The 21,126-nt window shown below is 56.8% G+C and overlaps 2 protein-coding genes across 2 annotated transcripts in view; one reads left to right on the forward strand and one right to left on the reverse strand.

Moving 5' to 3' along the window:
* The window catches only part of PRKCZ (protein kinase C zeta), a 100,017-nt gene extending 87,276 nt beyond the window's left edge, over nucleotides 1–12,741 (reverse strand). Inside the window, exons 1-4 of the mRNA XM_027565153.1 lie at nucleotides 12,514–12,741; nucleotides 8,193–8,314; nucleotides 7,186–7,275; nucleotides 6,721–6,771 (exon numbers count right to left, since the gene is read on the reverse strand). Coding sequence (XP_027420954.1) covers nucleotides 6,721–6,771; nucleotides 7,186–7,275; nucleotides 8,193–8,314; nucleotides 12,514–12,590 — 340 coding nt within the window. The 5' untranslated portion in view covers nucleotides 12,591–12,741. The remainder of the gene's footprint in view (nucleotides 1–6,720; nucleotides 6,772–7,185; nucleotides 7,276–8,192; nucleotides 8,315–12,513) is intronic.
* A 197-nt stretch (nucleotides 12,742–12,938) lies between these two features.
* On the forward strand, nucleotides 12,939–20,907 carry LOC113906218. The gene is made up of 5 exons (XM_027564111.1): nucleotides 12,939–13,268; nucleotides 13,377–13,472; nucleotides 17,529–17,616; nucleotides 19,739–19,912; nucleotides 20,495–20,907. Exons 1-5 carry the CDS (start codon nucleotides 12,939–12,941, stop codon nucleotides 20,668–20,670), a joined length of 864 nt encoding a protein of 287 aa, XP_027419912.1. The 3' UTR covers nucleotides 20,671–20,907.
* The last annotated feature ends 219 nt before the right edge of the window (nucleotides 20,908–21,126 follow it).

The following is a 21,126-nucleotide window of genomic DNA, read 5'->3' on the forward strand; positions in this document are numbered from 1 at the left end:
CCATCGAGTTGGTGATGCCATCCAACCATCTCATCCTCTGTCGTCCCCTTCTCCTCCTGCCTTCAATCTTTCCCAGCATTGGGGTCTTTTCCAATGAGTCAGTTCTTCGCATCCGGTGGCCAAAGTATTGGAGCTTCAGCATCGGTCCTTCCAATGAATACTCAGGACTTATTTCCTGTAGGACTGACTGGTTTGATCTCCTTGCAGTCCAAGGGCCTCTCAAGAGTCTTCACTACAGTTGACAAGCATCAATTCTTTGGTGCTCAGCTTTCTTTATGGTTTTACTCTCACATACATACATAACAACTGGAAAAACCATACCTTTGACGAGATGAACCTTTGTCAGCAAAGCAACATCTCTGCTTTTTAATATGCTGTCTAGGTTTGACCCACAGGCTACAGGCTCACAACCCCCTCCTCAGATTAATTTGCTAAGGCACAGCACAGAACTCAGATTAATTCAGGAACAGGCAGAAGCAAGATGCACCAGGGAAGTGTGAGGCTCTCCAGGAGTCACTCCCCGCAAATCTCCATGTGTTCACCAACTAGAGAGCCTCGGCACCCCATCCTTTTGGGGTTTTATGGAGGCTTCATTACAGAGGCATGATAGATTAAATCACTGGCCATTGGAGATTAGTTCATCCTGCCCCCTGCCTCTCCCTGGAGGTCAGGTTCCAACCCTCTAATCTCTGGGTGTTTCCAGTGACCAGCCCCATCCTGAGGCTATCAGGGGCCCTACCCAGAATCCACTGCTAATGAATGACAAGACACACCTATCACTCAGGAGATTCCAAGGGTTTCAGGACCTCCCTGCCATAAACCAGGGAGGAAGACCATAAACACTTCTTATACACAGGAGGAAACCACCTCAACACAAGAAAAACTATACGCAAAAAACCCACAGGAAACACCACACTCAATGGAGAAAGGCTGAAAGCTCTTCCTCCAAGAACAAGACAGGGATGCCCAGTATCACCATTCTATTCAACAAAGTACTAGAGGTTCTAACCAGAGCAATTAGGCAAGTAAAAGAGATAAAAAGCATTATCAACTGAAAAGTAAAATTACCTCTCTTCACAGGTAATATAGAAAACCCTAAAATTCCAAACAATGTTAGAACTAATAAACAAATTCACCAAAACAGCTTAACAGCTTGTCACAACTAGAGAAAAGCCCATGCAGCAATGAAGACCCAGCACAGCCAAAAATAATTTTTAAAAAAGAATAAAATACTTCACAATATTATCTAACAAGGAGGTGATAGACTTGTACACTGAAAACTATAAGACAGTGCTGAAAGACATTAAATGACAAAAATAAGCAAAAAGAGATCTCATGTCTATGGACCAGAAGATTTAATATTGTTGAGACATCAAAAAAGTGTTAGTCGCTCAGTCATGTCCCACTCTTTGTGACCTCATGGACTATAACCTGCCAGGCTCCTTTGTCCTGGGGTTCTTTGGGATTCTTTGTCTTTGGGGTTCTCTAGGCAAGAATACTGGAGTGGGTTGCCATTTCCTCCTCCAGAGGATCTTCCCTACTCAGGTGGGGTGGTGCATTGCAGGCGGATTCTTTACAGTCTGAGCCACCAAGGAAGTCCCAATACTACTCACAGTAATCTAAAGAGTCAGTGTATTCCCTACCAAAATTCCAATTTTTTTGCAGAAAAACGTCCTAAAATTAATATGGTATCACAAGGGATCGAGAATAGCCAAAACACTCTTGAAAAAGAACAAAGCTGGAAGATGCACACTCTCTGGTTTCAAACATTACTGCAAAGCTACAGTGATCTAAACTGCGGTGCTGCATACAGACAAGACATATGGGCCAGAACAGGAAGCCCAGAAATGAACCTCACAAGTTTGGTCAAATGATTTCCAACAAGGGTGCCAGGACCATTCAATGGGGAAAGGACAGTCTTCAACAAATGGTGCTGAGAAAACTGGACGTACACATGTAACAGAACAAAGCCAGAGCTTTATCTAACATCATGTGCAAAAGTCAACTCAAAATGTACCAAAGACCCTAAGAAGAAAACAAAGGACCAAAGCCTCCCCACAGGGGATTTGGCAATGATTTCTTGGAAGGAAAGCTGTGAAAAACCTAGACAGCATATTAAAAAACAGAGACATCTCTTTACTGACCAAGGTCCATAGAGTCAAAGCTCTGGTTTTCCAGTAGTCATGCACGGATGTGAGAGTTGGACCATAAAGAAAGCTGAGCACCAAAAAATTGACACTTTTGAACTGTGGTGTTGGGGAAGACTCTTGAGAGTCCCTTGGACAGCAAGGAGATCAAATCAGTCAAAACTCAAGGAAATCAACACTAAATGTTCATTGGAAGGACTGAAGCTAAATCTCCAGTACTTTGGCCATCTGATGCAAAGAACTGACTCATTAGCAAAGACCCTGATGCTGGGAAAGATTGAGGGCCGGAGGAGAAGGGGGGTGAAAGAAAATGAGATGGTTGGATAGCATCACCGATTCAACGGACATGAGTTTGAGCAAACTCTGGGAGATAGTGAAGGACAGGGAAGCCTGGTGTGCCTCAGTCCACAGGGTTGCAAAGAGTCCAGCACAACTTATCGACTGAACAACAGCAAAACATGCAACAAAAGAAGAAACAAATTGGAGTTCATGAAAATTTTATAATTTTGTCACCACAAACGAAGTAGGAAAAAAACCTCAGAATATGAGAAAATACTTGCAAATTGGTGTATCTGATATGCTGAGTAGGTAGAGAACTTCTAAAACTCAACAACAAAACAACCCAATTCAAAGTGGGTGAAAAACTTGAGTAGACATTTCTCCAAAGAAATGGCCAACAAGAACTAAAAAGATGCTGAACATCACTGACCATCACGGGAACACAAATCAAAACCACAATGAGACACCACCTAACATCCGTCAGGAAGGGTACCATCAACAGAACAGAAAACAAGCAGCACCAGGGAGGAACTACGCTGGTGGTCCAGTGGCTTAGACTTCACGATCCCAACGCGGGAGGCCCAGATTCCATCTCCCGTCAGGGAACTGGATCCCACAGGCCGCAGCAAAGGGTTTGCACACCCCAATTATAACGAGAGATCCCATGTTGCACAAGGAAGGTTGCAAGGGCAGCAACGAAGATCCCGCACAGCCCAGAGAGACCAGTGTCAGAAACAGGAGATGAGCACTGGTGAACGCAGGGGGCGAGGAGAGCCACTGCGCACACTACCGGTGGGACGGAAGACGGTGCTGCCACCGGAGACAACAGCACAGCAGTTGCTCGAGAAATTACAAACAGAGCCAGCATTGCTGTTGTTCAGTCGCTAAGTCATGTCCGATTCTTTGCGACCCTGTGGAGTAGAGCATGCCAGGCTTCTCTGTCCTTCACCATCTCCCAGAGTTTGTTCCAACTCATGTCCATTGCATCAGTGATGCCATCCAACCATTTCATCCTCCAACCTAGGAATTCCATTTGCGCATATATACCCAAAAGAACTGAGAGCAGAGTTTCAAGGAGATATTTGCACACCTGTGTTCATAGCAGCATTATTCAGAGTAGCTAAAACACAAAGTAACCCAGCTGTCCATGATCAGATGACAGATAAACAGACTGTAGTCTGTCCATACAACGGAATATGTCTCAGCATTAAAAAGTGAGGAGAATCTAACACCTGCTCCAGCACAAATAAACCCTGAGGACATGATGCTGAATGAAACAAGCCAGACACCAAAGAAAAAAATCCTGTGTGATCCCACTTCTAGGAGGTCCCTGGCATCAAAATCATAGAAACAGAGAGTGGGAGGGTGGGGGCCAGGGGTTGGGGGCCGGGTGGGGAGAGTTTCATGGGGACAGAGCTTCGGTTTGGGAAAATGAGAAAGTTCTGGAGATGATGGTGGGGATGGTTGCACAACAATGTGAATTTAGTTAATATCAACAAACTGTATACTTAAAAATAGTTAAGATAGTGAATTTACATGTACTTCACCATGGTAATAAAAACTGGAGGAAAAAAAAGGAATGAAGTTCTGATACATGTTACAACATGGATGAACTTCAGAAACATCACGCTAAGTGAAAGAAGCTACCACAAAAGACCACATATTGTACATTCCGTTCCAGGCAATGTCTACACAGGGTGACTCCGTAGAGATGGCACAGTCTGCTGCCGTCAGGGGCTGCATGGAGGAGCCACAACTGCTCGGGGGCTCAGGTTTTTCTTCCCAAATTGTTTCAGAAGCAGGCAGAGGTGATGGACTTACTAAAAGCCACTGAATTTGTTCAAAGTGGTTAAAATGGTTTTATGTTAGGTGTCTTTACACAACTTTTTAAAAACCCGAGAGAACCGATTAAATTCAGGCTGTGGACTTGCACAGAAGGGGCTCTGCTGCCAGGAACGCAGGCTTGGCAGGTGTGGCACGGCCCTTCCGGCCAGACGCACCCAGGCACCCCTGCATCGGCATCTCTACAGCACGTCCTTCTCCAGCCACGGCTTGTCACACCGTCAGCCCTCCGCGTGGGGTCCTGACCCGGATCATGGCTGCCACTGATCCCTTCTCACTGACCACGGCCTTGGCAGGGAACACAGATGCAGGTGCTAGAATCACACCTGTAGCTGGGCCATGGTGGGACCAGTGGGAGTTGTCCTGACTGCCGGAAGGGAACAGTGCGGGCCGTCCTGACTGCCCAAGGGCACCGTCACAAAGAAGCCAGACAAGCAGAACTCGGAGGAGATGCCACCTCTCACACTCTGTCCGCTCTCCTCTCTGCCCACCCCCACCCCACCCCCCACAGCACTGCTGGAATGTTCCAACAACACCAAGGGGCCTGGAGCCTCGGAGCCGCCCCGGGTGAGCATCTCAAGGGCCTGCTGGCGAGCAGAGACGGCACCACATTCCCCGAATTCCCACACAGGGACACGGCCCTTCCCACACGTTATCCCATGTCAACCTCCAGTAGAGACCCCGTGACACCAGGAGGTCACCGGGGTGCTTGAGTGCAGCCCCCACTGCCATCCCCTATGTGAGACCCCGGATGGGGCAACATCCACATGAGGATCAAGCCAGGAGGGCACCAAGGCAGGGACAGAAAGGGCAGACTTGAGCCCTCAGGCAGCACAGCCAGGGCCCTGGGCTAAGCCAATGGCTGGCTCCTGCCCCGGGGATGCTGAGACGCGGAGGTGCTGGATGTCCCTTGTGCCCCAGGTCAGCTCTGGCTGCTAGAGACGGCTCTGGGCAGACAGTGAGCCAGCCTGTCACTCTGGCTGAGAGTTGCCCACAGAGCACAGTAGAAAGGGCCTCGTCTCCAACAGGAACACCTCTCTCATTTTACCTTTCCGTGTGTCTGAAAACACAGGTGAGATGTACCAAGTGTGATGCTGCCCCTTCCAGGAGACGTGGGCACCCAGGCACGAGGTCAGGTGGGGGCAGCCACATGGGGATGAGGACCCCGAAGCCCCTGTGCAGCCCACCCATCTCTGAGCCCCCCACTGACAGGCTCCTCTCTGTCTACCCACCCCACCCCCCAAGGTCCTGCTTTGACCACATCCTTGCAGGTTCAAGTACATGCACAGCAAAACTGCACATGCGCACAGGCGCCTCCCATCAGCTCCTCCCACTCTGGCCAGAAAGTCTCACCTGCAGGACTGGCTACTGCCGCCCACCCCCACTTCTCTAGGCGACTTCCAGGCCTCAGAATCTCCAGGCCCCTCCCCTTGCCGCCTTTAACTTTATTTACCATAGTCTGACACCAGCTGGGACCTCCTGGGCTCCTCACATTGCTCCCCCAAAACTGCCCTTCACGTCTACCCCCACGACCACCACTGGGGCAGCACCTTCTGCCACCCCTGGGCTGCTCCAACCTCTTCAGGCTGCCTGCTCCCCTCCTGCCAGGATTCCACAATCAAGATGTTTCCCCGCCTTGCTGGTGCTCCTTCAGGGTCCCCTGTTCTCCTCGTGGGACCCCAGGCCAGCCCTGCTCACTGGCCACTCCGACCCTCGGTCTCAAAGACCCCCAAACCTCTCTTCAGCCCTGATTTCTCCCCTAAATCCAGGACTCACAAACACAAGGGCCCACTGAACACCCCTGGGGGGTGCACACAAACTCAGCCCGGCCTCTGCTGGAATCTGCTCCCACCCTTGAGGACCCCTGCCAGGAAAGGGGCTGAGCTAGGTCCTCCAGCACCATGGCATGCCCTCAGCCCCATGCCAGGGGCCAAGCACAGTCCTATAAGCTTCTCTGTGCTCCAGTCAGTAGAGGCTGCCCTGAAGGACAAGGTGGACCAAACTGCCCAGGGTCAGGGGCCTTTGGGGTGTGGTCAGAAGCTCTTCTCCGACCCACTGCCCCTGGGACCTCACCTTCAACCCACAGACCCTCCGCGAAGGAGAATGGGGCCAGTAGGAGTTGGGACAGACACACGGGAGCCGCATCCAGCCATCCCAGCCAGGGTCCTGCCTGCCTGGGGAGGTCAGGGTGTTTCCGGGATGTTTCCTCATGGCACCGCTGGCCAAGCCGATGCCCTGTCCAGTGGTGGCACTGGTGCCTGAACACACACAGCCAAGGGCAGGGGCACCAGTAAGAACCCCTTGTGAGGCCACACCAGCTGCCCACTCTGTCCTCACACACTTCACGAGGAGCACTGAGCCCCAGGCCATCCGGCTCCCATTCTCCCCTCCCTGGTGTAACAGACACGTCAACCCACAACCAGGACACGCGTGGCAGGAGGACGGTACTCACTGTCTTCTCCCGGACAGGGCATGCCTGGTTCCTTGGGGATGCTGGGGAAAACTGCATGCAGAGAGAGCCAGAAAAAGAGTGAAGGTCAGTGACCACTGTGGCCTCGCAAGGAGCCCTGCACTGAGTTTGACTGCCCATGGAGCCCCATGGCCTGCTCTTGCCAGATAATTATTAAGGCAAAACCTTGGAAACCCTGCACATGGACAGGGAGTGAGGGCCGATCACCAGAACCCAGGCTTCCGTGTCCAGTGAGATGACACCTGACTGACTCCTGACAAGTAAGAGCGGTTTTTATCTGGGATAATAAGACCTAAGAGCAAAAAATGAAACCAGATTGCTTCCTGTTCCACATTCTTAAATCCTCTGCATCCTAAGATCTTAAACCGTGATCTGTGTGGCTTCCGGTCTAACAAAGCACCCAAGTGCCCACCCCCACCCCCAGAGCGTCCACTGGCCGGCACTGACCGTGAAGGGTGAGCCCTTCATCCTTGTGCTGACAGGACAGGCGGAAGGCCTCCTCCAGCTCCATCTGGGAGGACACAGTGCAGGGGTCACCTAGGCAGACGAGAGACACAGCTGAGGCCACTGCAGGCCCGAGGCAAAGGGCTTCACGGTGGTGAGCACCCAACCTTGGGAGGGCAAAGTGCAGCTGCTAGTGACCAGCCGCCCAGGGCAGAGTTGGCCGGTCCCAGAGTGAGTCACCCCCTCAACCCAAAGGCCCAGGTCAGAACCAACGAGCCCCAGAATGGCAATGAATTCACCCACAGCTCCACATGGGGTGCCAAGCTGGGCAGGTTTCCTGGCCTGAGAGAGAATGAGCACCCTTCCTATCCAGTCCTAGACCGGAAGGAAGGACTCCTTGTCTACTGAGGCTGGACAGGAGCACAGATGCTTGGACAGCCAGAGCCAGGACAACGTGGCCTGGCTTCAGTGGAAAGGCATGTGCCAAGAGGTCTGCCTGCCCCTACCCTGCCCCACTCCCATATCCAGGCTGAGAGCTGCTGGGCAGGCCCTTCTGAACTGTTTTCCAAACCCTCCACTATCTCAGACGTGTGTCTGGCTACAGGAAAGGAGGGAGGGAAAGGAAAAGAGAGGTGGACCCTAGGGAGCTGGCCACCCTCCCCTCCCCATTTCCCTGAGAAACCACAATTCAGCTAGCAAATCACCCGCCAGAAAAATCCAGAACATGAGGAACGGGGTCAGGAAGGTTAGGACCCACACAAGGTGGGGGGGACTCCTGCAGCCTCTCCCCGGGGCCCAGCACCAGAGCTGGCCTTGACGGGGATGACCACCCCCGAGGGACCCTCACCCTCGCCCCCTAGTCCCTCCATGACCTGCCACAGCCTCTTCCCTGGAAACAAGAAGCTAGTTAATTTGAATCGCTTAATCCCAGGGCTGTCTACCTCCACAGGGAAGGGGCCGCGCCCAGGTTTAGAAAGCCACTGCCCGACCACCACACCCCCCAGGCCCACCTTCATTGTCCACCCACTTAAGGGTGAGCGGGTGGCCCGGGTGCAGCCAGCACATCTCCCGCACCTCTGCGCAGAGCTCGTCGAAGGTGGTGGCGGAGTCCAGGCTGGTGATGAGGAGGTCCCTGGGCGCAGAGGACACACAGGTCTCACCAGGGAGCACATTTAAGTCACATAAGATACTGATGATCAACTAACCAAGTTGTTGATCAAATACAGGAAGCTGTGTTGTCCCCAAGGGTATGATAGCTCCCCCCGCACCCCGGAACCACTGCCCACAGGCCATGTGAATTACACCATGAGTACCCTGGTGCAGAAACACGCATCCTGGCACCTGAACGTGCCTCCGAGGGGCAGAAGGACAGGGTAAGGGGGAGTCACCCAGGAGGGGTGGGCGCAGCTGGACAGACTGTTCAGTTCAAGCCCGCAGGCCTCATTACATCGTCCCACTACCTCGATGGTGCCAACAGGGCCACATGGTATCCAGGGTGTGAGACCTTTGAGAGGTGGGAAGTGGTGGGGGGTATGGGGAGGGGGACTAACTTATCACCCCAATGTCACAGCCTCTTGAAACCCTGGAGGCACCATTCGACAACTGCCTTTGGTAGGGCCACAACATAATTCCAGACCCAGTCTGTTGGGAAAACCAAGTCCCAGAATGCCACTGCCTTTTATCTTTTCATCCACACTTGGGATATAAAAGCTGGATGGTTGAAGACAGCCCAGGGATTCATGGTCAGTCTTTGAGAATGGCCCTTAGAGGTAAGGCAAGCCAGCACCAGGGAACACTCGACTCCCTAGGACAGGGAGGGAGGGGTGTTCACCACCCCCATGCACTGTCCCCACATCACCTACCACCCAAAGCAGGGCTGGTGTTGACATGGGTAAACGTACGTCTGCTGAGACTCTGAGCAGGAATCACACAGGATACACTGAAGTTGGGGGAAGTTTATCCACATCTGACACCACAAGGGTGGGAGCCTCTGAAAAAAGTTTTGAAACACCCCCAACAAGAGAAACACAGGGTCCACTGAGCATTAACACCAATGGCTTCTGAATTCTATCAAATGCGTGTTGACAGAGCGTCTCGGTCCACCAGGTAACAGACCCAGGGCCACCAGGATCCAGGATCCATCTGCTGGATGCCCGTGGCAGCCCGTGTCCAGCCCATGGCTCGCTCCCTAGGGGGTGGGGGGACACAGTTGGAACCCACCCCATCTGCTCAGACCCTCAGCGCCCACCCCAGGGCCCCAAGCTCACCAAAGCCTGTGGCATCTTGGCAAATGGGGAGACTGAGGCATAGAGGGGTCTCACGGCTTATCAGTGGGGGCCCCAGAGACCAAGCCCCCCCACTCCCACATCTCCCAGACCTTGTACCTGTGCCACCCGGCACACCCATCAGTCCCCCTGTCACAGGGAGCTCTGGAACTGAGTTTGCCACCCATCTATCCCTGGGTGGCAAACTATCTATCCCTGCCCCACGATCCTCCCCCACAGTTCCACCCCCAGGTGGTAGCTAGTCCCCCTGCCCGGTGCTTCAGGGCCTAGAGGTCAGGTGGATGGCTCCCCAGTGGTCTGGAGGCAACCGACACCAGGCTGAGGTCATCACCCAGTGACAGCACTTTAGCTCTTCCCTCCACCCCACAACCTGAGCACAGCGGGGAAAGGTCGTCCCACTCCCTGACCAGGTCTCTGACCACCACCCCGAGCATCACCCCAAACCGGAATCAGGCAGCCTCTCTGAGCAAACAGCTCAGACAGAGCCCTGGGCAGGGGCAGCACCCACGAGGCCACCCAAGCCTCATATGCAGCCCAGGCTTTGAGTTCTGGAAACCAGGCTTGAGCTGGAGAGAAGAAGATCCAGCCAGGTCTTTCTGTCATCTCAGAAAACCAGGCAGAGCAGGGTCTCCAAACCCAGCACACTTCACCCGGAAACCCCCCAAAACACAGGACACCCCTGAGACTCCAGTGACCACACCCTCAAAAAGCCCCACTGGCGAGGGGGTGACCCTAATCTCAAGCCTCCGGAGGGCCTGGGGAGGAGAGGGGATGGGAAAGGGTGATTGCAGAAGCCATTCCGGGGCGGGGGGGGGGGGCCCTGAAGACCCCTATTTTTAACAATAGTGTCTCCAGTGTATCTGACCCTCAGCTCCTCGCCCAGGTGCTTAAACAGAACCTCCCTCCACGGGCCACAGGGCAGGGACAAAATTTCACTTGGACCTTGGGGTTTGGATAAGTGAGCGAGGATTCTGGCGGACACTTTCTGGAGCCTGCGTCAGGTCTACCATCCCTGAGGACTAAGTTTCCCAACCCAGGCCCCTCCCCAGGCAACAGTGCAAAGCCTTTAGGAAAAGCACTGGGAAGAGAAGAGGAGCTCAGACAGGGAAGGGACAGTTAGCCTGGGGCAGAAACAAGACGGGTGGATGCAGAAGGAGGGAGGAGGCATAAAGAGGTGGGAGCCTCAGTGGGGAGGAAAGAAGAGGAACCAAGAGGGGGAGGGGAGGAAAGGAGGGGGCTGGGGAGGAGAGAGGAAGGGGCACAGGTTGGAAGGGGAAGAAGAGGGAAGAGTGTAGGGTGTGGCCTCATCTCCAGGAAACCGGACTCAACAGGTCACATTTCCCAAGGTAACCAAAGCGCTCTCCAGGGGCCCAAGCTTAGGGGGTGGGGATGGCGAGGGGCGGCTAAACAGGCTGCTCGGCCAGCACTCCCAGGGACTCCCAGAGCACTGCCCGGACACCGGCCGAGTCCACCTCCCCCTCCCCTCCCTGGGCGCAGTGCCGACTGGAACTCGTCCCTGGGTGGAGGGCTGGGGGTCTGGTTCCCACCTGCCCTCTGCCTCTCCGGGTGTGGACTTCCTCTGGCTAAGGATCAGCTCTGATTTCCACAGTCAGTCACTAGTTGCTCAATCCCACGGTTCCAGACAGAAAAGAGGACTGTCTGATGTATGACTGCCACTCGTCCCTCTCGGACAAGCCGGGACCCAGCTGACACCTCACCAGCTTCAGTCTGCAGTCCACCTTGACAGGCCAGAAGATACGATCCCTCATCCTCTTCAGGTGGGATGGCCAGTCATCCCCCCCACAAATCCTTATTCTCTAGGGCACCACCACCAATTCCCTTCCCACCACCTCACCCCACACCCACACTCCCAAGGCAGTCAGGCTGCGGACAGCAGAGAGGGCAGGTGCGTCCTGACTGACACCCCAAACAAGGTGTGCTCTCCAGGTCAAGAGCTGGGGTTTCCAGGCCCTATACCCAACCACCAAGTTCAACTGCAGGTGGCATTCAGCTTCCCCACCCCCCAACCCCTCAGAGGCGACCCTGGGGGCAGCCGCCCGATTTGGGGGCTCTTGGAGACCAACAGGAGCAGAAGGCTGCAAAAGCCAAATACCCTCATTCTCCCCCAGTATCTGCGTGCACAGTGCTGGGGGCCGCAGCCTTCTCCACCCCCACCAGGACTGTCCAGCGGCCAAGAATCCAGCGAGCGCCGGGGCCAGTCCAGGGGTCTGGCCACTGACCCCTGTGGACGCCGGTTCGCCCATTTCACAGAGAGGCAGGTCAAATCCAGAGCACCGAGTGTGGACAGTCGCAGGGCCCCAGGCCCTCCAGGTGCCCTCCATTCGCGCGACCCCCACGGCTCACCGCACCTGCCCTTCTCCCGCACATAAACTGGTCTTAAACTGAGATATCCGGTCGGGTAAATTGGGAAAAGTTTAGAAAACCTCTGCTTTTAAAACCTGCCAGCAGTCTTCACAATTTGACGAAAACTTTCTTCCTTACAGATTGCGGCCTTAACATACCGGCCAACTTCCCAGGGAGAATGTCAACACGGGGCTCGGAGACGCGGAGAGCCTCAAGGTGCCCGTCTTCCGCGCCACGGGCCCCCTCCGGGCAACTTCCAGCCCAGGACAACCCCGTCGGAGCGGGGAGAGACCCGCTGACCCGAGAGGCAGCGGCGCTCGGAGCTGGGCCGGCGACTCCGAGCCGGGGTCGGGACGGGAGGGCGGGTGCACGCAGATCCAGCCCTGCCCGCAAGCTTTCCCGTCTGTGAAGTCCTAGTGAGGCCGGTGCGCCCGCATCGCCTGGGGCAGTCTCTAAGCGCGGGCGCGTCCAAAGCTCCTGGGACCCCCTGGGCCCGGAGGGGCCTCGTTGTCCCCGCCCTCCCGCGCCACCGCCCGCTGCCCCCAAACCTCGGCCTCCCGAGCGGAGGCAGTACGGTCCCCGACGGCCAGCGCGGTCGGGGGCAGCTTCCTGCGTCCGGCGCTGCCTCGACTCGCACAGCCCCCGCCCCGGCCGAGCCCCGCCGTCGGGCGCTCGCGCTCACCCGCTATAGTGCGCCTTTAGGCGGACGCGGCCGCGGCCGCCGCTCCCGTCCATCTTGGGGCCCGTCCTGCTGGGCATTGCGCGCTCCGCCGGTCGCCGTCAGCGCCGCGCCCCGGACACTCGGGCCATGGCGCGGGGCCCCAGCGGCCGAGCCGGGCCGCAGGTGGGGCCGACGGCGGAACGCGGAAGGGAGCGCGCGGCGCACGGACCGAGGGACACGGGTCCAACTCTAGAAACTTGGCGGCGGGCGGGGCGGGGAGGGGCGGGGGCGCGGCCGGCGGGCGCGCGCGGGGGGCGCGCGCACGGAGTCCAGCGTCAGGCCTCGCGGGGGCGGGGGGTGTCCGAACATGGCCGACCCGAGGCCCCGCCGGCGGCCAATCGGCGGGGCGGGCGGTCCCGGGGCGGGGGCGGTGGCACCTGCGGCCAATGAGGGCGAGGCGGGGCCGCCACCTGGGCCAATCCCCGGGGGACCCCGCAGCTGCAGCCCAATGGCGGGGCGCGGGGCGGACTACCTGTCGGGCGGGGTGCGGCCCCACCTGCGGCCAATGGGAGCGCGCGTGGCCCGGCTCTGCCCGGCAACGCGCGCCCCCTGCCCGCCCGGCACGTCTGTCCCCGGGTGCAGTGGGCTCCCGGGGCCGCTGTTCCCAGGTGGGCTCCCGCACTGAGCGTCTCGAGAACTTTTGGAAATACAGGTTCCAGCCCAGACTCGCTGAATTGAAACTCCAGCAGTCTGAGCTCACAGTCCGGGTAATTCAGGTGAGCGCGAGTCTGCGAGCTCCCGGGCTAGGGGACAGCGGCAACGGGTCGCCCCTTCGACCCTGGATTCCGAACGGCGCTCGGAATGAGTGACACGCGTTCTACCAGCTTAGAGATGCGGAGACAGACTGCAAAGAGCCTAGAACCCGGCGAAGGTCACAGCCGTCAGGTCCGGACTCAGCGGCCCTCCTCTCCGTGCAGAAGGTTTGTCTACACTCGCTGGCTTGCTCCCTCTGCTCCAGTTCACTCCTCGGTCCGGGACAAAAGGACTGCGTTTGTCCAGGCCGCCTGAGACCTTCACTTCTGAATCCACATCCTCTCTGGGTCTTACTAACACCGGGCGTTTGTCCGGGACTGTCTCTTTGGAACACTCTCCACGCCGCCACCCCCCAGGTGCCTCTATCCTGGGCCCATTCCCCTTAACCTTGGGATGGGGTTTTTCCAAGGAGCACGTCCTTAACTGGTTGCATCCACAGGGACCCAAATCTGCAATTTGTAGCACCTCAGCCGGGCACCGGGTGCCCACCGGGGCTCGGGGATCTGCAGACCCAGCATTCCTGCCTTCCCGACCAAGCCCGGTCCTCCGCTGGGCCACACCCCTGTTGCCTGCCTCCCTCCCCTCCCCCACCGCTACCCCGTTGGCAACCTCTGACCCTCGCCTCCAGTCCTGGCTAAGCCCTCACAACTCCTCACCTGCATAGTGTGAGGCTTTCTCATTCACCTTTCATTCCACAGACATTTCCTGGCGCCTCCCAGCACAGGGTGCTGGGTGTTCCTGAAGAACCATGTCCCTATGGTCATAGAACCTTTGTCCTCCCTAGAGATGGACACACAAATCTGTTGACAGCCCACCTCTCTCCTACTTAGGGTGGTTTGAACTCCCCATCCTAAAAAAACAAAGCCCTCTCTATACCACACCCGCCTGCCCACTTCTCTGCTCTTCTTTACAACATAATACCCACCTGCCCCCCCTCCCAACTATCTGCAGCCTCATCTCCACTTTCTCAGCCCTCCTCGTCCCCCATTGTCACCACCAACTCCTGTGTTTTACATACACTGGCCAATTCTCTGCTTTTTTCTGAACTGACCCCTGGCAGCATACTCACCCCTGAACGCTGCCGTCTCCCACCTCTCCTGCACCTCCCTCTGCTGCTTCCTCCGGCAGCCTGGAAATGCACCCCCACCCTCTCCGCCTCAGTCTTCGGTGCTTCTCAGACCCTTGAGCTGCTCAGCCTGGAAATGTGCCCCCACCACATCCGCCTCAGTCTTTGATGCTTCTCAGACCCTTGAGCTGCTCATGTCCACTTAGGGCTCAAGATTCGTTCCCAAGCTCGATGGCCCCACTGGGCTGACCATCCCCCTCACCCTCCACCATCTCTCATCCCACCAGGCCTCCCTCAGACAGGCCCTTCTCCATCTCAGGGTGCCCACCCCTCCTTTTTCCACTCTCAGCTCAGAGTTCTCTGGTGTGGGGTGGTCACCTCCATTTGGTGATTACATCCACTGCTGCCACCTGGTCCAGCTGGGATTTTTGCATCAGCCTTCTGTTTCCCTAAAACCTCAGTCCATCCATGTCCATCTCTCTGGACGTAAGAGTTGCAGTGGTTCCCATCATCTTAAGGGACCCCAGGCCTTCCTGCCCTGCCTCCCGCCGGCCTCATTCTGGTTCATCCCCACCAGCCCCCGGCTGCCTTCTGCCTCCGGGCCTTTGTGTGTGTGGTGGCACTTTTGCCCAGACCCACACTTACTTACAGCGCCCACTCAACATTTCTGACGCCCGTGTGAGTCTGCTCTCAGCCCCACCCCGTGGACATCCCTCCACGCCCACCACAGGAGGGCGCAGGAACTTGCAGTCCAGGGGCGAGAGTGTGGGATACAGTCCCCAGTCCCCCTCTCTTGGCCCCATGGCCAGCACTGGGGCTGTGTCCCCTGGGCTATCGGCAGCTCAGCCTGGCATGTGGCCTTAGGCAAGATGCCCCACTGCGCCCTCTCCCCATGTTCCTGCCCCAGAGTGGGGTGGAGACAGAGGAGGAAGGGTCAGTGGGTCCAGTCCTTGATGCCCACTGAAGGCAGCACTGGCCAACCAGAGCCTTTCCCTGGGCACCATCTCCTGGACCTGCTCCATCCAAGGCCCTACCAAACACAAGAGCCCTTTCTAAGGAAGGAAGCCCTGGCCGCAATGGGAGCCTCCACATCCAAGTGGCCCCATGGATACTGGCCTTTGCCTGAAAACCTGAGGGCCACGTGGGACCCTCCATCCAGGAGGCTGGAAGCTGGGGCCACCAGTCTTAGTGAGGAAGTCCAAAGGGGGCTGTTGCTGCCCACTCGGGGTCAGGTGGGTTTGGAGGGTGGAGCCTCTGTTCTCCAAGAGGGCTGGGGGAGGGGAAAGGCCTATTCTGGGACTGGGGTCTCCGACCATAACCAGCCCCAGGCCCTGGTGAGGGTACATGGTTGTCCAGAATGCCCAGAACACTTCCCTGAGCCCCTCCCCCACTCCCCAACAAGCTTTGCAAAACAACCCCAGGCAGCTCAGGCCAATGGACCCAGCTCCAGAGGGTGAGGCCGCTGAGTCTCCCACACCCCGGGGCCTCGAGGGCATAGGGCTGGTCCCCAGTGAGTGACAGGCAGGTGTGCCTGCCTGGTGTCCACCGTTCACCCTGCATCCCGGCCACAGGCACAGGGTGTTCCAGTGGTTGGCAGGCTGGGACTCTATCAGCCTGAGTCACCGCTGTGTCCAGCGTCTGGCACGGCTGGCGTGAACGATGAGTGAGAGGGTGGAGACCCCTTGGAAACGCTGGGGCCAGTTGTCCCCCTGGACCCTGGGCCTGTTCTGGGGTTCACCTGCCAGCAGGCTGCAGTGTGATGAGGTCATGAGAGGACTCGCCCGGCGCCTGGGTGTGGAACAGCAGAGACAGACCTGAGGACAGCCTGGCCGCTGAGGGCCAGTCCTTTCCACCTCTGGGCAGTTTCTCTATTTCCCAGTTTTCCACAAAGATCTCATAAACTTTCATGATCACAAACACCTATTATCTCCAAAGTAGAAAGTACAAAGGTGTGTTGTTTTTAGCTGCTTATAAAAGTGACAGAGGCTCATTGTAGAGCTCTGACAGCAGTGGGTGCAGGCAGAGAAGACCTCCTCCTGCGCTGACGCCCCTCCCAAACCCAACTGGGCCTTCTGCCCTTCCAGTCACCTGGGACCCAGGGCGGGGCTGCTGCATGTGCGTCCCACCCACTGTGGGCCCTTTGGGAGGAGGTGGGCAAGACAGAGTGCCCCCACCCCTGGTGCATGGCTGGCCCCCTTACTTTCTTTGATAAATGTTCTTTATGAAATAATATCAACAACTGAGCCCTTATAGGTGAAAGGTAAAAGTCAGGTGGAATTTATGCTCAGTGAGCCCCATCAGAGAGAAGCAAAGGCCTCCGCTGGGGGTCAGTGGTCCTGCCTGAGGGGCTGGTCTCAGCACCCACCTCCTCACATCCTCAGGTCCCCTGGGCAGGGTCCCTTCCAAGGCCGTGGGCAGACCCCACTGTCTCTCTGCCAGGTCTGACCTGCCCCGTGCCACCTGGGTGCAGGCTCTCATCTGCACGGTCAACAGAATGAAGGAGCAGGTGAAACAAATGTTGTCACTGAGCCAGTCTCTCCAGACTGCGAGGCCCCGGCCAGGAAGGTTCACAGGCTACATTTGTGCCAGGCCAGCCCTGGGGCAGCCCAGGAAGAGATGACTGGCGGAGCTGGCATCTCCCTGAGCCTGGAAGGTAGGGGGTGGGGACTGGTCATCCTTTCAGGTGTGACACTGACCCACGCAGGGCCAGGTGAGGACCACACAGGTCACTAGAAAGCCCAGGCACCCGCTGACAGGCGTTGGGCACACAGCTGTCGGGGGACGACTGAAGGTGCTTCCTTTCCTCGTCTGGGACCTCGCGGTCTGGAGAGACTGGCTCAGTGACAACATTCGCTTTACCTGCTCCTTCATTCCGTTGACTGTGCAGATGAGAGCCTACACCCAGGTGGCACGGGGCAGGTCAGACCTGGCAGAGAGACAGGAGACAGTGGGGTGTGCCCACGGCCTTGGAAGGGACCCTGCCCAGGGGACCTGAGGATGTGAGGAGTGGTGGGTGGAGGAGCCTGTGGAAGGCCCTGGGTCCTGGGGAGCAGGGAGGTTTGGAGGGTGCCTGTGTCCACGCAGGCACGTCGGTGTGTGTATGTCTGGGCAGCCGTGTGTCTATCAGACTCAGGCACAGTTTTTTTTTTTTTTTCAGGCACCGTTTTCTACCTGTAACCCTAGACGGGCTTCCTTCCAGGTGATCCTGAGGGTCTCTCCCCCAGCACCGCTGGCACTTGGATCAGGTGGGTCACCGCAGTGACCCAGTGTCTTGCGGGTGTGGAGGAGCATCTGGGCCTGCCTCACCCCCAGCGCATTCCCTCAGGCGCAGTGCTGCAAGTTCCCAGCAGAGGGCGCAGCTGGACACGGTGGGAGTCTTGGGCACGGGGCTAAGGATGTTCACCATATGCTCAGACCACGAGTCCACCTGGGAGGGGCCCCTCCAAGTTCATCTCTCCGATGGCATAAGCCCTGTCTTCCCCCGACAGCAACGCGTTCATCTCAGCCATCAGTTACACTGATGCTCCCTGTCTGAAGGCACCACAAAGCTTGTCTGTGGACCCAGACAGTCTGTGTGTGTGTGTGTGTGTGTGCTACGGCACGTGATTGTGGGCCTGCATGTGTTTCCACATGCATGTGCTGCTGGAGGTTCTAGGAGAGGCCGTGTCCACAGATGCAGGACAGCGGAGCCGGCGGGGGGGTGAGTGTCCAGGCTGGAGGGGGACTGGCAGGACACCGACTGCTTTGCTGGCAAGGGCTGGTCGCTGCAGAGCAGGCACATCCCACACGCTCATGGCTGACCTCACGTCCATTACCCAGCTGAAGATCACCGGGCAAGGCACCCCAGGGCAGGCCCTGTGCCAGCCTCAGCCCCGGGCACCTACCTAGGACATGACCTCTCTCCGGAGGGGGACACCGAGGTCAGGTTGGCCAGTGCTTTGTCCAGGTTCTAGGGCTGAGACCAGCCCTACCCAGGACAGTGGGGACACACACACACATCTCTCCCTTCAGGCTGGACGTGCCCACTGGACGGGGCCTAAGATGAGCCGTCAGAGCACCGTGGGGGAGGGGTGCTCCCCCTCCTGCGGGAAACAGCCGCTCACCCATCCCCTCAGCTGCCTGGGATTATATTTAAAACCCAAAGCAAGCTGGGGAGGCAGCACCCAGCACGGTCGCCATGGCAATACTGAGCCAGGGCTATTTTAGCCACAAGGCATCACAGGGAAACATGGTGGTGGAGCTGGGACAGGTCCCCAGCTCTCCGCCTGAGCCCCTTGCCTGTCCTCAGTGGGCCACCTGCATCAGGACCCACCTGGCTGCACTGCCCCCACATCACTGAGCCCTGCCCATGGGAGCCCGAGGCTGTGGCCCAAGGTGGGTGAGCAAGGCTAGAAGCCCATCATTGCTTCTGAACTGCTGTCCTTAACCCTGGGGGTGGGAGTGGGGGTGGGGGCAGGCAGAAGGCCCCTGTCCAGCAGGGAAGGCGCAGCAGGGCCTGCCTTCCGGGGAGACCGGTGCACAGAGCATGCCTGCATCGGCAGGTCCCGTCATTCTGCTCCTGGGGATCTGCTTTACGGAAAGAACCAGAAGTGCCAACAGTTCCAAACCAGACATCCCCATGTCAGCTGCAGGGTCCAAGGTGGATGGTGACCCGCCTGGCCACAGGCTCCACGTGACCCTGTGATAGACAGGTGCACACTCAGGCACGCACACACACATGCAATGCAGCACACGCGGCCAGGCAGGAGCAGCACTGCCAGCACCCCTGCCAAGTAGCCCAGGCAGACCAGCAGATGGATAAGCAGGACACTGTCCAGCAGGGAGCTCCAGCCCGGCTGTGTGCAGGCATCAGTCTGAAGAAAGTTTTCCCACACAGGGAGAAGACCCTCTGGAGTCTCATCGTCACCCAGGGTCAGCAGCCTCCTCTGGGCGTGGACCTGGCTTACAGGGAATGATGTTGGATTCATGATCTCCAAAGAAAATTTAGCTTCAGGACCAGGGACCAGGCTTGATCACTCAAGAGCTTTTGTGTAGCAGAGTTTTATTAAAGTGAAAAAGGGACAGAGAAAGCTTCTGACATAGACATCAGAAGGGGGACAGAGAGTGCCCCCACTTACTACCCTTATCAAGGCCTTATATACTTTTACCAGACCCACTCTCACAACATCTTAAATTAACAAGACTAGAACTAACAATAGACAGGTTTTACCAGACCCACTCCCACAACATACATTTTAAGACGATAGGATTAGTCAGAAGGTTCTTGTTAAGGAGAAATACACTGTTATATTGACTAAGACAAAGCAATGCACAAAAAAATGTTCTTTCCTCTTCCTTGAGAACTCCAGACCCCTCTCTCCTCCTCAGGAACCCCGAACTTCTTATCAACCTACCTAGGAATTGATTCACTACTGTCCCCTTGGGACAGCCAGCTGCACCCTCAGCCCTCACGGACCCCTGACGGCGCTCACCAGGCAGAGCAGCTGGAGTTGACAGATGCCCTCAGGATGCATGGCACTTCACCTCTGCAGCTCCCACCAGGTGGGCGAGTGGGGCTCTTCGGCCCTGAGAGGGTCTAGCACAGATTGAAGGCAGGCCCCTCCATGCCCCCCCTTACCCCCCAGCACAGTACCTCAGGGTAACTCCGAGAGGAAGCCACCAGCCTGGCCGGAGAGTTCCCAGGACCCATGAAGGCCAGGCCTGGGGCCCTTGTACCCAGGAGAGTGGGGCTGCTGGTGCCCCAGGCTGAGGACACGAAACCCATGGCCACCCCAACCAGGAACTCGGGCACCTCGGCCCCCTGGTGGGCACCTGAGGAAGGCAGCCCTGGTGGGCACTGCATGCACAGTTGGTCCCTTACAGGAGATGAACCTGAGCTCCAGGAACCCAGGTATTTATACTAGGCAGACAACCTGCTCCTTCTCCCAAGGGGTTGGTCCATGCTGAGTGGGCACAGGCCTCCTTGGAGAGACAGTGCAGGGTGACAGGCAGGTGGCACCTTGCTCCTAAGAGGTGCAGAGACCTGAGGCCCAAGGGGAGCAGCATCCCAGCGGGAAATGGGAGCAGAGCTTCCCAGGCTGGGAAAGGGGGCTCCTCCATTTCTCAGGACCGATCCTTCTTTAGAGGGCAGTGCAGCCCCCTCTGAGGAAGAAGCCAACGTCTCCTGGAGGTGCCCTTGCTCTGCTAGACAGGAGCTAAAAGTCTTCAGGGAATTTTCAAGACATCCCAGATTGCAAGTCCACTGTCATCACTGCAAACCCTATTTCGAGTGTCTAAACCCAAATCACTGTGGATGGTGACTGCAGCCATGAAATTAAAAGACACTTGCTTCTTGGAAGAAAAGCTATGACAAACTTAGAGTATTAAAAAACAGAAACATCCCTTTGCTGACAAAGTGATGAATAGTCACTTTGTGAAATGAAGTAGTAGTCACAAAGTGACTAGTCACAAAGTGAAGAACAGTCAAGGCTATAGTTTTTCCAGTAGCCATGTACGGATGTAAAAGTTGGACCATAAAGAAGGCTGAACGCCCAAGAATTGATACTTTTGAACTGTGGTGTTGGAGAAGACTCTTGAGAGTCCCTTGGACAGCAAGGAGATCAAACCAATCAGTCCTAAAGAAAATCTACCCTGAATATTCATTGGAAGGACAGGCTGTAGCTGAAGCTCCAGCACTTTGACCACCTGATGCAAAGAGCCAACTTGTTAGAAAAGACACTGATGCTGGGAAAGATTGAAGGCAGGAGGAGAAGGGG

The sequence above is a fragment of the Bos indicus x Bos taurus genome, chromosome 16 (assembly GCF_003369695.1).
Source record: "Bos indicus x Bos taurus breed Angus x Brahman F1 hybrid chromosome 16, Bos_hybrid_MaternalHap_v2.0, whole genome shotgun sequence".
Taxonomy (NCBI): domain Eukaryota; kingdom Metazoa; phylum Chordata; class Mammalia; order Artiodactyla; family Bovidae; genus Bos; species Bos indicus x Bos taurus.

Excerpts from the sequence above, each read along its gene's own strand:
- LOC113906218 (XM_027564111.1), top strand. The coding sequence starts at position 12,939 with ATGAGGGCGAGGCGGGGCCGCCACCTGGGCCAATCCCCGGGGGACCCC. Across the intron at positions 13,269-13,376 it reads TCACAGTCCGGGTAATTCAG|CTTAGAGATGCGGAGACAGA; the intron begins GTGAGCGCGAGT and ends GCGTTCTACCAG. Across the intron at positions 19,913-20,494 it reads ACCTCTGCAGCTCCCACCAG|AGGGCAGTGCAGCCCCCTCT; the intron begins GTGGGCGAGTGG and ends ATCCTTCTTTAG.